This window comes from Phycodurus eques, chromosome 18 (genome assembly GCF_024500275.1).
Source record: "Phycodurus eques isolate BA_2022a chromosome 18, UOR_Pequ_1.1, whole genome shotgun sequence".
In the NCBI taxonomy this organism is placed as follows: domain Eukaryota; kingdom Metazoa; phylum Chordata; class Actinopteri; order Syngnathiformes; family Syngnathidae; genus Phycodurus; species Phycodurus eques.
In genome coordinates this window covers 11,890,500-11,905,452 of record NC_084542.1, presented here as the reverse complement: position 1 = coordinate 11,905,452, position 14,953 = coordinate 11,890,500, and the positions used below count along the sequence as shown (strand labels likewise).

Here is a 14,953-nt window from a genome sequence, read left to right as displayed (position 1 = left end):
TCCCCCGCGGTGGGACGCAAAACAGGATATCCAGGATGAGTGAATCTTCAAGCGCAGCTCATGCAACCTTAGAGAATGTTCCAATTCTTCTGTATTGTTGTTTGTCATCAAAAAATATACATAACAGACAGTTGTTTTGAAAAGGAACCATAACGAATTGCTTGCATAGGGAGGAATGTTGAAAGTGAACTTGCCACGGTGACCTATGGCCTGTAACTCATGTCCAGAAATTAGCATGATTTGTGCGAGGATTTAAGATGAAAGAGAGAGAGCAAGAGAGAGAGAGAGGGGGGGGGAGAGAGAGGGAGAGAGAGAGAGAGAGAGAGAGAGAGAGAGAGAGAGAGAGTAATAGAGCAAAGGTGGGATGCAAGAAAAATACAGGTGCTTTTTTTTTTTTTTTACAAACATTATATATTTTTTATATACAGTGGATACCCCCCATCTTCCCAATTCTGCATTTTTGGCTTCAGTTATTGGCTGCTTATTTTTTTTCTTACATTTTTTACTTTTTTGTCACTCATGTATCTGCCTGTACTCCACTTAGCATCCGGGGGTCTTCTTCTAATTTTCAATTTCTTGTCTTTTCTCTGTGTCAGAAATGAGAATATAATAAAGAGGTGGAGCCTTGCGAGGCTAATTCCGAGTCCAGTGGAAGTCATTTAGCGAGGCGCTCCCGCGCATGCGCACGGAACGGAGACTCAGAAGGAGAAATCTCCAATTATGGCACAATGCAGCATCAATTTCAGGGCTAATTATGTGCGTAATGAGCTCACCATCATGCGTTCGCGCCCCCGTCACAGACTCCCCCTCCCCCCCTTCCCAATAAAACCCCCTCACCCCAGCCCATCCCTCGGCCCCCATGCTCACACAGCAGCTCTCCATCTGAGCTTGGGCTATCTAATTAAAAATGTCCATGCGCAGCGGCGCTCTCATCTGATTCCTGCTGTGGAAATTAATCCTCCCATAAATGTGTTTGACGGAGGCCCAAACTGTAGTGCACAAGCCCCGGACCTGGGCCACACTGCTCCATGCCCGCTCGCTGCTGTTTTACATTTAACTTTAGATGGGGTGGGAAGGTGGTGGTGGGGGATCCACAAACTACATATGCGAAATAAACAGGTTAACTTTAGGTGTCGTTAAAGTAAGGAGTTACATTTGTTTATGCGGTGGGCAGTACTGCGGGAGTATATGCCATTTAAAGATTTGCATCGAGTATATTGCACCTGTTGACCTTATGCTACCCAACGGGCACGTCCACAGACATTTTGGGGGACAGGTGCTCAAGCCAAAAAAAAACCCCACTAAAATTATTCACACAATTAAGAAAAAAAACTATCGTGCATATTTAACGTTTATTTCTGTTAGCGCAAACAACACAGTCAGTAATCAAACTATTAACAAAAGAGGTGAATGGCAGAATATTTGCATCGCAGATCATTGACGGGAGCAATTCTCACAAGGACTTAGATAAATTCCTGTCAGATATCAAAACACAGAGTGAATTGATGACAGTTGGGGAAATTGTGATATTTTTTTTTTAATTGATGAATAAAATAAAACATGAGCTTCAGCAGAAAGGGCAACTTTTTTCATCTGGGGCTCAGGGGCTGGTGCTGCAGCACCACAAGGAGTCTATCTGTGCACGTGCCTGTTACCCAAGCCAAAACAGCTGGAAATGACATTAAAATCACAGTTTAATTGTGAATATTGAAAAGTATTTTATTTTATTTAAAAGTAATGCTCCAACCTTTAAAATAAAAGCAAATCTTCATGTGTGCTTAACAGACTTGCTCGCAGAGAAGAAATTAAAATGGAAAGTAGAGACAAAAATATTGCACTAAATGCAAGTGCATTATGTGCCATTTTATGTGCTGAGTCAATAACAGCCCATTTCACCCAAAAAAGGTGACATTTTTCATCGAACTTCATATTCATTGTATTATTTTATGCAGTTCAAAATGTAGATTTCATTTGTTCGCATCATTATTTTGTGCTGCACCACTGATATGCTATATATATATATATATATATATATATATATATATATATATATATATATATATATATATATAAGATGTTTTTATTTGTGTACTTGGTTTTAACCACTGCTTTATTGCCATATAAAAATTGTAATGTTGGGATATATTCAGATTTTTAAAATTTTAGTTGAGAAAATTTGGATTCTCTTTCTTAATGCATTACCGAGGTTTCGTATCGGGACTCTGTATCGGATCGGGACTCGGGTACTCAAAAATCAAGTGACTTGGGTGCAAAAATAATAATAAAAATCTGATCGTGACATCTCTAATTTTATATCAATTGATATTTCACGATGACAGAGTGGACAGGGTTAGCTGCACAAAAACTAATTCTGCACAAAATATGATGACAATTACAAAACGTAAGTGATTAAGTGTACACATTTATGCCGCAGCTATCCACTATTTCAGCCTCTCGAAGAAAAATTAAAAATGATCATAACGTGACGAAAAACATCAGAGTGTTTCTTAAAGGGACAGGTGCCCAATAATGACAGAGTGGACAGCAATTTTAGTGACACGTGCTATAGATTTTAATAGATTATAAAAACAGAATTTCAATGATCAAAATGACTGTTATCAAATCATTTCTTGTGGACAACAGTATCTGGGGACACGCCGCAATCAGTACATCCAATGAAAAGAAAAAAAAAAAGAAAAAAAAAAAAAATATATATATATATATATATATATAAAACGAAAGAAACGCATTTTAGGAGACTTAACATTGTCCTGGCATGTGTGCAAATGTTTAGCCACTTATAATAAGAGCACGTGATTTCATTATTATGAATTATTATTATTATTATTATAATGAATTTCAATGATCAAAATGACTGTTATCAAATCATTTCTTGTGGACAACAGTATCTGGGGACACGCCGCAATCAGTACATCCAATGGAAAGAAAAAAATATATATATATATATATATATATATATATATATATATACATATAAAACGAAAGAAACGCATTTTAAGAGACTTAACATTGTCTTGGCATGTGTGCAAATGTTTAGCCACTTATAATAAGAGCACGTGGTTTCATTATTATGACTGATGAGGGCACCAAAGGCCCTTTACAATGTTTGACCATGCTGATGTTGTCTCCTCTTCTTGTTATTAATGTGCATCATCATAATCGTTCCTGCTTTTATATTGTATTACTTTTCCCTATGTTGCCTGCTGTGATTATTTCCTATAATTCCCTAGTTTTGAGAGCTTTACTATGTAACGCAAATACAAGGCAGGCAAAAATGCAGGCTTTATTTGTCATTGCACCAAGACTAACTCGCATACAAATGAATAGTAATAACCTCATTAAATTAGGTAAAAATCCTGCACACGTGATTAAAAGGATCTTATTTCCTTTTAGAACGGAATAATCATTTGTTTAATAATCCTCCGCACGAGTATTTGCCACTGCCGCGCACGTATTTATTTATTTCTATGTGTCAGCTAATGACAAGAAAAACAAAAACAAAGCAAAACAACCAACTCGTCAGTTAAACTCACTTGTGTGCCGTGACACGGCCACAAGTGTCGGGCACGCGCATCGCAGCATTTCTTTCTTTATTTTTATAAACCGACGCCCACGAAGGAACTATCCAATCAGAAAAGAGGCTTCAGCGAGCTCGCGGCCAATCGGAGAGGAGCCGGGGGGCGTGGTCGTCGCCGCTCCTGAGAGGCGCAACGAGGAAGAGGACGAGACGAGAGGAAGGCTTGCTCGGGGCACCAATGCCACTCGTTGCGCGTCCCGTTAATTTGGGGAGGTGTACGCAGCGCACGGCCCCCGCGGTCGCCTTTCCGGGTGGAACTCTACGAGGAGCTGAGGGACGGTTTGAAGATCACCGGGAGCGGTTCAGGACAGGTGAAATTCCCAGCAGGCCGCGCGCGGTAAGATCGATTGGCATGACCGGAGGCTGCTGCGAGTCTAACTCCAAGATCACGCCACATACTAAACTATTATACACACACACACATATATATATATATATATATATATATATATATATATATATATATATATATATATACATTCACGTTATTTATTTAAATGTTGTTTTGTTGTCACCCCCCAACAATTCGTATGCAGTGGCTTTGCAAAAACGCACGTAGGATTCGGGAATGGCACGTGCACGGCTAAATGTCATTGAGAATTTACGAGCTTATTTATTATTTATGAAACGCAAGCAAATGATCGTGATGATTTCATCTGATTGATATTATTCGTAATAGGAGATACAAATGATAAAACAGTTGAGGGTGTCCATTTGTAATGCGGGAGATTTTGAAGTATTAAAGGAACGGGCGGGGTGAAATGTTTTTCTGTTGCTCAATTTATTGTGTAAATTATTTTTAATATGTAGCCTGCAACAATTTTAAAACTATAAAAATATGTGTATCCAAGTAAAAATTGTTTTGGAGGGCAATATTTTTTTTTGGGGTGAATAATACATTTCTCGAAATAATCATTTAAGGCGTATATATTTTCCATTATAGCGGGGCAATATTCTCTGTTAAATAAATGACAACAAATACAATAATTTAAGATGCAGATTTATAAACCAGGAATATTTTTTTAAACAAATCATGATTAAAAAAAATTCTAATCTATAAAAATGCATATGAAAGTGAAGATTTAGAATTTGGTGCCATATTTTCAGTTCATATCGCGCACTGTATATGGAGCTGAGTTTCTCTATTATAGGAGCCTAAATTACAATATATATATATAGCTTTTTAGTTTCGTTTTTTTTTCTTCAGTCAATCCCACCCTATATATGCACAGCGGTTGAAACCAACAGTCATGATAATTTGTGTTCTGCAGGTGATGGATGCAAGCAACCGCGTTGGATGCATGACTTCAACCCAGCTAAGGAATACCGAGGATATCTAAACACACACACACACATTGGATACCCAATATTTAAAGTGCATCTTTCCTTTTGATTAAAACCACCACCACCACCAACAACAACAACAACAAAAAAGAACGTGTTTATTTACCATGACGAGGAGGCAAAGCGCGCTGCTGATGTGAAGGCGCGCAGGATCATCAGCATCATCCTCCTCATCCTCCTCATCATCACCAGCAGCAGCGACAGCAGCGGCCAACCGGCACCGACATGAAGGAGAAGTCCAAAACGGCGGCAAGGACTAGACGGGAAAAGGAGAACAGTGAATTTTATGAACTGGCCAAAATGTTGCCTTTGCCGTCGGCCATTACGTCGCAGCTGGACAAAGCGTCCATCATTCGGCTGACCACCAGCTACCTGAAGATGAGGATCGTCTTCCCGCAGGGTGAGCCAACGCAACGCATTTCATGTCATTTGCTTTATGAATTCATCGTGTATGTAATACAACACCTCCATCATTTAATATGATTGTATTAACATGAGTGCTACACTTTGAAGGTGGTCAAGACAACCGTGTGCAAATAAAATGCTCCCCCCCCCCCCTCCAAAAAAAAAAATACAATAAAATAAATATATATATATATTTCTCAATACAAATAGAGGAAATTCATAAGGACCACTTGCCCCCCCCCCCCCCCCCCAAAAAAAAAAAAAAAATCCAACTCACAAACGCAAATGTGAATTTCTGAATAGTAATCGAGACAATTCGTTCAATAATGACATAAAATAAAATCTGTATGACCATAGCAGCTACACTGGGGGAAAAAAACTATTTGATCATGTACATCTGTACACGATTTAAATGGGGTAAACTGACGTCATTTCCCCCCCCCCTATTTACCTCGAAAATAATCAAATAATAAACATTGTAATCATGTGCAACCGATGTTCGAATGAAATCAATTCAAATGACTTTTTTCGCCCCCCAAGCGTACATTCCAATTAGACCCTGCAAAATATTTTACCCCGTCAGTGTATGACAACGAGCAGAATAATAACAATATTTGAAAATGAATATACCGCCTACAATGCAAATGTCGCCGTTTTCGATGCAGCTCTTCTATCGGAGAGTACGTAATGCAGATTCAAGGAGATTTGGGGGGGGGGGGGGGGGGAATAAATTAAATCACCGCAGTCGAGGACTCGGCTAAAGTGTATGTGACATTGATCGAGCTTGCGCGTTTGCAGATGAAGCAAAGAAAAGACCTCCATCCTCATCTTTTTTTTTTTTTTTTTTTTTACTTATTATTATTATTTTTTTATATCTTGCGTATAGTAGTATATAAGCAGCTCTCTGCAGGCTGCATTACCGGCTGCGTGACTGCGAACAAGACGCAGCTATTACGGCGAGGACCCTGCAGGGCTTGTAATCACCTTAAGCCATTGGAGCGCGAGGAAACACACCAGCCACGCTCGCGAAGCTCGGGCCCCTGCAAGCAACATGCAAAACTCGCTCGATTTTATAATTTTTTTTAAATTATTATTATTTTAATCAGTTGCACACGAAAACAGATTGGGGGAGTTTTTATCTAAAAAATAATTTAAAAAAGGCCTCACACTTGTCATTCCTGTCATGAAAAGCTTGTTTCCTTTGTATAATAATAATAATAATAATAATAATAATAATAATAGTCAATAAGGAAACATATTCAATGAAAATATAAATAATTCGATTTAACTATATGATTAATGGTAGTGTATTTAGATTACATTTGATATATTTCGCAGCAATATGTCATAGCTTTTCATTTATTGTTATTGCTACTAACATGCATGTTTTTTTAAGTAAAAAAAAAAATTACGTTTACAATGTAAAATCTTGACTTTGAATGCACAATCTTTTAGCGACCTGCAGTGCCTTGTGCGCATGTTTGAACTCCCCAAAATGACACCACTTGCTTATATATTGAACATATTTTCTTTTCTTTTAAAATATTCCCAGGTGTAGTTTTATTCTTTTTTGTTTTGTTTTTGTTTTTGGCAGGTTTGGGTGAAGCTTGGGGTCATACAAATCGAACGAGACCATTGGACAATCTTGGACGCGAGCTGGGCTCTCATCTACTGCAGGTTATGATTATCATTTTATTGTAATTATTATTATTATTGTAAAGTGGTTTCTAACAACTGTTGCGTTTTGTTTATTTGCAGACATTGGATGGCTTTATATTCGTTGTTGCTCCAGATGGGAAAATAATGTACATTTCAGAGACAGCGTCGGTGCATTTAGGACTATCCCAGGTCTTTTTTTGTTGTTGTTGTTAAATTTCAGATGACTTTATTCTAAAAATTGACATTAGAAATCGAATCATTTACGTTTTTGATTAGAGCCAGTAAGTACCTGTTGATGATCTGAATTGTTCTCCACAGGTAGAGTTGACCGGAAACAGTATTTATGAATATGTGCACCCGGCCGACCACGACGAGATGACAGCAGTATTGACGCCACATCAGCCCTACCACTCACATTTTGTACAAGGTATAAAAAGAATTAAAACAAATTTAAAAAAAACCCACTAATAATTCTGTCTGAGGCTAAAGCAATTTATATTCCGTCTCGGTTTGAAACTCCTTATTCTTGCCTATTTGCTATGTCGTGAGAGTGTCGAGCGGCGCGATCATTGGAACAGACGCGTCCGTGTTAAAGTGACGCGTGATTGACGCACAGTGTGCATAAATGTCGAGTTAAATGTTGAGTTCATTTTCTCCCCACCCCTCTCCCGCGCGGATTGCTTACCTTAATAATTTATATTCATACAGGCCTGAATTAATTGAATTTCATATTATGAGCAAAAAAACGCATCGTTCTTTCATCTTCTTAAAAACATTTTGTACAATTTAGTATACTTGTTCTGCAGTTTTAAATGCGCAGACAATTGTATAGTATTTATAAAATCAAATAATTTTGTTTAATCAATATGATGAAGAGATTAAACATGTATTCCCCCCCCCCCCCCCATCCCCCCATCCCCCCTCCCCCCTTTCAGAGTATGAAGTGGAGCGCTCTTTCTTTCTGAGAATGAAATGTGTGCTGGCCAAAAGAAACGCAGGCCTCACCAGTGGTGGATATAAGGTAGGCAATATGGAAATGTGTATATATATATTGTATATTGACGTGGTAAGATGTAGGAATGTGAATTTGGCATCCATGCAAAGTCCTTCCATTGCTCAAGCAGCATTTTTTAAAAATGTATTATTATTAATGTAGTGCAGTTGTCCCAGTGATTATGCGGTACATGTTCCATTCCAGGTGATCCACTGCAGCGGCTACCTGAAGATCCGTCAGTACAGCTTGGACATGGCACCGTTCGAGGGCTGCTACCAGAACGTGGGCCTGGTGGCGGTGGGGCACTCTCTGCCCCCCAGCGCCGTCACCGAAATCAAACTGCACAGCAACATGTTTATGTTCAGGGCCAGTTTGGACATGAAGCTCATCTTCCTGGACTCCAGGTGAGCGCGCGTTTCCAATTGACCATCATTAGGTTCGTTTCCAAGTGCCACCTGACAATTGCAACCAGATTTCCCCATTCTCGGTAATAGCAGAGATCTAAATACGGTGAGGTTTTTTGTTTTTTTCTTTCTTCTAAACAGAATGCAACCATTTCTCTGCAGGGTTGCCGAGCTGACAGGTTATGAGCCGCAGGACCTGATTGAGAAAACTCTGTACCATCACGTGCACAGCTGTGACATCTTCCACCTCCGCTGTGCGCACCACCTCCGTGAGTGCGCCGACACATGCGGGCCATTACACCGTCACAAACGCACGCACACACAAACACGCTAATCTCTGTCATCTGTGTGATTCTTTTATCTCCCCCCCAGTGCTGGTAAAGGGCCAAGTCACCACTAAGTATTACCGTTTCCTGGCCAAGCACGGCGGATGGGTGTGGGTGCAGAGTTACGCCACTATCGTCCACAACAGCAGGTCGTCAAGGCCCCACTGCATAGTCAGCGTCAACTACGTCCTCACGTGAGTCCACAAGATTTGTGCACCTTTAGCGCTGACGTTTCCGGACATGTTGGTTGCGGGGTTGTTCGCAGAGCTGACTTTTGTGCGACTGGTGCGGGATGGCTTCCCACTTGATTGATGGTGGTGTTTCCAAAGGAAAGCAATTCCAGTAAATCTTCTTTATCGCAGGCTATGTGTCTCAGACTAGAGGTGCAACGATTAACCGACAACTAATTGATTATGAAATGAATCGACAATTTTTTTGATAATCGTTTAGAGACACCTTCTTTAACATAAAACTGTCCAAATCCTCGAAATTTCAGCCTCGCAACGGTAAATATTTTCAGATATTTGGAGTCATCCATGAAAGCAGACTGGTTGTCTGTGTTTAATCAAGATGAGACATTGGCGACCATCTGCGTTTACTTTGGAAAACAATGATCAAGGTTCTTGACACGCAACAGAACAAACCAGTAACTGAATAATAATTGATGTTTGTGCATTACCTGCACTGTCCATTTGAAATAATGTCCTGTTTTTGAACATAGATAGAAATTAAAAAGTGTTTTTATTCGATTAAGTGAAAAATAATAATCAATCGGTTTAATCAATTACTAATCGGGAGTTGCAGCCCTAACTCAGAGCTGCAATAGGTGATAATTTGTGATGTGGAGATGTCATTTTCAAAAAAACTTTAAAAGAGATTTAAACAAAAAAGACTGTAAACGTATTTGAGAAGACAAAAAAATTGCAAGCATAAAACATGCCACGTACTTTATCGTCTGTGTTAGATACATGCATACCTTTCAGAGGCGTGGCCTTGTGGGTTGCCGTGTGAGCGTCGCGGCGTGAGCTGAGGGCGACAGTCGCTCCTGTGTCCTCCTTTAAGTGTCTTATTGTTTTTCGCGGCATTCGATGAACGGCTGAAAAGTGCATCGGCAAATGAGGCTTTGTTTTCCCACACGCAAGGGCATTACAGTCTGGAAGTGAACTGTAACAAACAAACAAAAAAAAGACTGCTTGGCAAAAAATGTGATGTAGCGTGATGATCCGCAATATAGGAAGGGAACACTATATTCGTATTAGGCCTCTATCATTTGGGGATAAAAATCAGATTTGATGGTGACTGCAGTATAAGTGGAAATACTGGATACACTCTGTTATTGCGAGTCCACGATGCACAGGAAACTATGTGGGGGTATGTCATTCTATGCTACAGTATATTACACAGTATGTTGTATCATATCTTTCATTTCTTAATTGGAATGCAGTTGTTTATTGAACTTTAGAGGATGTGTCCTTGTCTGTTGTTTCTGGTGTTCAGTCAGACTGGCTTTACACCCGCCAATTCAATTTTGGTCTCGCATATGGGCCAGTTTGGATAGGCATCATGGGAGCGCAAGCATTCAAAATGCATGGAATCTGTTATCCACACATCCGACTCATGCCTTTAATCCTATGTGGACAACGCAGCAGCCGTCAATAAAAACTACAGCAAAAAACACGGAGGTGGACAGACCATAAAATTAGGAAAACGATGGGCGACGGCCATTTCTAATGTTTGCCTGATGTTGATGGGGCGACAGTTGCTCATCTGTAAGGACCCAGTGTCACTGATTCTATGCCATGTTGTACATTCAGTAATTATGTGTCAGTCGTAATGTTAGAGATTAGAACCGCCACTGCTGTCGAGGTGCCCTGTGGAGCGAGGCTCCGCCCTCTCCCCACTCAAGTTGTGCAGCACTGGTTGTGGGCCTCTTTCACTCTGAATTTCTCCTTGCATTCCTGCATGTTTGTGATCTAGTTCTCCATGTGGTGTGCAACAAAACACACAGCACAGTATAACGTGAATTTCCCCTTCAGGTATTATATTGAGTATCATAAATGTAAAAAACAAAACAAACAAAAAACTGCACAGTAATGTTTTCACTTGTACATTTGTGTACTGGAGTTCAGCTAGTATATCAGATATGGGTCACTCGAATGGAGATTGAGATGATATAATTCTGACATAGGAATTCTTGATTGCAGGCTGAAAGAGATACATCACTATATAGGCTCTCTTGACAAATCCACCAAACACTGCAGCAGGAGGGCTCGGGGAAGTTGTTGTTATGAGAGCACAAATCACACTCAGACCCTTCGAGACGGCAAGACAAACATCGGGGTTGAACCCCATCAAAAAACCTCTACTGCCGGCATCGATCGGCAGTGTAAAGAAAGCAAAGTCGATCGAACGAGGAACTAGGAATCAATAGCTATCTCCCAGCTAGTACACGTGCTGGATTCGCCTTGTTAAGGTTCGCCTCCTCCCCGTTTTAACTTTTACGGGCATGTAGGCTATTCTACACAATGCTTGTACACATATGACTATCGAGTGGTTCCATGTAAAACCATGCAAACCAACGTGACTGCATTGTTTTCACATTAGATAGAAAAAAACAATCACCCAACAAGAAGCCATTAATAAAACATGTCAGGAGCCACACCGGTGGTGCATTTCAGGCACGAGGTGGTCTGACATTGACCCCGAGGTGGAATTCGGCTAACACAGCTGAGTTTGCACAATGGCCCGACATTATTGGCTCAGCCACGAGTCAGCAGGGTGCAGATAGGATCCAGCCCCCGAAAGCGCCGCAACTATACCTTTGCAAGAGCAAACAACACTCACTCGCTGGTGGCTATCCAAACACAGCCTTTCTCCTGAGGTGTTGTACATAAAAGAATGGGTCATATTTAGAGTCCTATTAAAGAGGCGGGCCGTCCGGGGTCAGGGATGGGCCACAGGGTTTAAAATGCCAGGCAGCTGCTATCACATACTGTTGATGTGATAAGTTATAATAGGCTCATGTTTGCTGAGCACTTGACACAGGAGCCTTGTCGCTCCCTCTGTACTGACACTTTGGCTTGAGTTCAGTACCAGGACGCTTGGTGAACTCGCACAAATTTGCGCGTGCAAATACAAGTTCTTTCGCAAAGTCCAAACTATAGGAAGCTGGAAAGATGGTTAGGAAAGAAAAGTTAATGATTACTTTTCTAATTCCAAATAATTCAAGGTATATATTTCATCTTTAGAAATTTAGAATGTTAGAAAAGGCATCCTTTAATGTTAGTATGGTTTTTATTTTGATAGTACACTAAATGTGAATTGGAGATTTTTTTGGGGGGGGGATTAAGTTTATGGACACTACGCACATACATGAATCCATATCAAAACGACATGAAAAGGAATTTACACCAGATTTAGCAAAACGCTCATTTCCATCTGTAGTCCAAAACAGATGCGGATAATTTAAAAAAACAATGACAAATACCAATTCAATGTAAATAGCAACTGTGGGAATTCAGAGTTTTAGAGAATTGGGAATTACAGAGAATAATTTTGAATACCAACAGGGGTAATTTATAGTAACAGGGTGTTTGTATTTAATAGAGTTAGGGTCATACTGTTGACCATTTATGCAGGGAGAAAACCAGACAGCAGCGTACTTAGTCAATGTTGACAGGTTTGATTATTTCAAATCCATTTTATTGCTTCTGTAGAGAAGACTGCATAATTGGTGCAGATTGTTAGATGCTGCGCTTGTGCCACTCAATCATTTGCACTGATCCGTTGTTTTGGACAAACCACAACAGCAACAGTTTTTACTTTGACATATGTACATATGTGTAAGTGGAACAATGATCCGAGTGCAAAGAATGCTTGAAAACTGATGATGCAAGAGGTCTGATGGGATTTATCGTCATTCAACCTCTGATTTTGGCTTCAAAATCTACAGGATTTTTGCCATCCATCTATTTTGTATGCAGTTTATCCTGTTCAGGGTCACGGGGAGCTTTAGCCAATCACAGTTGACTCCTAAGGAAAAAAACGATAGAACACAGAAAACCAAGGGCTAAATCCTGTTATCCCATCACTTCACAGGGTCGATCCATGGCAGGATATTAGGATAAATATTATTTTAAGCTCCTCTTCTTTGTGTCTAAAAGTATTTTGTGTTGCTGTGTAAAAGGGACACAGAATACAAGGGAATGCAGCTGTCCCTGGACCAAATGAGCCCCACCAAGCCGGCTTTCCCTTATACTGACAGCCTCAACGAGGACAGGAAGAGCACAAAGTCACGTGTGACTCAGTCAAAGGCGAAAGCCAGAGTGTCGCCCTACCCGCAGGTAATAAACAGTCTCTCTTATCGAACAAAACGGTGGAGCCAGGCCAGGCTCCATTGTCAGAGCGCACTTCCAAACATTGCGTTCTTTTCTTGTCTCTGCGGCAGTTTTCAGCATTTAATCCAGAGCGTTCTGAGTCAGACCAAGACAGCCAATGGGGAGGGAGCCCCCTGACGGAGGCGGCCTCGCCTCAGTTGTTGGATCCGAGCGAGGCCGCCGAGGCGTCGTGCGCCTACCGACTGTATCCGGATTCGGGATCCCTGTGCTACGGCCTGAGTCTACTGGAAGAGGACCTCGCTCACGCCCAGACCCGTCCTCACGCGTCCTCCTGCGATCGGGTTCGATGTCAAAGCGGACGCTACTTCCTGGGAGCCCCCCAGTCAGGGAGAGAGGTGTGGTGGGATGGCACTCGCTCTGTGTTGGCCCTTCCGAAACCATCTGGGGACAACAGCGAGGGCTACGAAATCACGTCCTACCACGCAGCCTTTCACGGTGAGGTGTTAGGGTTGAGCCCGCAACCATCTGTCTCTGGAAATAGCTCTGGCCTTGCCGCCCCTGGTAGCTGATTTCCAAATGTTATTATGGGACATGCTAAGTTGTTTATACCGTCTCTTGCCAGTGTGTCGATTGCTACCATCTGTTCAAAAATTGCCTCAAATTGAAAGCCAAATAATTTCACAATGCATAGCCCCAAACCATCATTGTCTGCCAAGATTCCATATGCACATTCAGACCACAAAGTGTTCTTTCCCGTGAAATATGAGGTAAATTCAGGCAGGGAGTGTAGAAATCTTTTCCTTAGACCATGTAATCATGTTTTTCTCTGATTTTAAATAGGACGAGGCCACTGGGATGAAGACAGCATCATGAGTTCACCGGATGGCGGCGGGTCCACCAGTGACTCCGGTGAGCGGTACCACGGGGACCAATTTCAGGCGAGTCCTCGAGAGCCCAGTAAGATGGAGACCCTAATTCGTGCCACGCAGCAGATGATCAAAGAGGAAGAGAGCCGTCTGCAGCAGCACAAACCGCCGCTCGACGTCGCTAAGACTCACAGTCCGTGTTTCAACTCGTCCCTACCCCACCACTCGCAGATCAGCATGCCCAGCGTGGTGTGCCGAGGCCCTGGAGCCCCGAGCATTGAGCTCCCTTCTGAGCGCCTCCATCACCGCATAAAAGTGCCCGGTCCTCTGGACAACGACGAAAACACAACCAGTCCTGGTTCCCTCTCCCGCCTCAGCAGCCCCAGCTCTGACGTTATCCCCAGGTCCGGTCTTCCCCTCACCAAAGACTACATGCATACGGATCTGTCCCCTCATCCGTCACAACCTCAAGGGAGCCCTCTGCTCTATCCATCCCAGGAGAGGCAGCCTCTGGACAGGCAAGCAGCCTATGCATTGACTGGGTACTCCTTGGAACACCTGTACGACCCGGAGAGCTTAAAGAGTTACTCCGGACTGGCCTGTGCAGGAGTCCAGTACGACGTGGCGTCCCACATGAGGATGCAGGCCGAGCAGATGCAGGCACACAAGGCCACGTCTGTGATTATAACAAACGGGAGCTGACAATATCTGACGCTGAAGGGTCTTGTTCTCTAAACGAGGATGCGTGGATGGCTGTTGTTCTTGACACTGGAGCATGTTCTTTTCCAAGAAGGTTCATGAACCAATGTTCAAAAAGCCAAGAGGCAAAGGTCGTCACTTTTGTTCCACTACGAGGGAAACAAACAGTTATTTTAACGGCGGTGAACTGAATTGCCTTCTTCCTGCAGGGGCGACAAAGGTTCTGTGTCTGGTTAAACATCAAGCCGATGTTTGCGACTGAAATTTCTCACGCGCAATTGGCTCTGTTGGTTAATCTGTCTTGGATTTCCAATGGCCATA

General features: G+C 41.8%; 1 protein-coding gene across 1 annotated transcript; it reads left to right on the top strand.

Moving 5' to 3' along the window:
• The first annotated feature begins 5,167 nt into the window (after nt 1-5,167).
• Nucleotides 5,168-14,652, top strand: LOC133417069 (single-minded homolog 1-like). The gene is made up of 11 exons (XM_061704539.1): nt 5,168-5,342; nt 6,942-7,024; nt 7,106-7,195; nt 7,325-7,433; nt 7,942-8,027; nt 8,205-8,404; nt 8,567-8,673; nt 8,777-8,924; nt 12,917-13,073; nt 13,178-13,562; nt 13,908-14,652. Exons 1-11 carry the CDS (start codon nt 5,168-5,170, stop codon nt 14,633-14,635), a joined length of 2,268 nt encoding a protein of 755 aa, XP_061560523.1. The 3' UTR covers nt 14,636-14,652.
• The last annotated feature ends 301 nt before the right edge of the window (nt 14,653-14,953 follow it).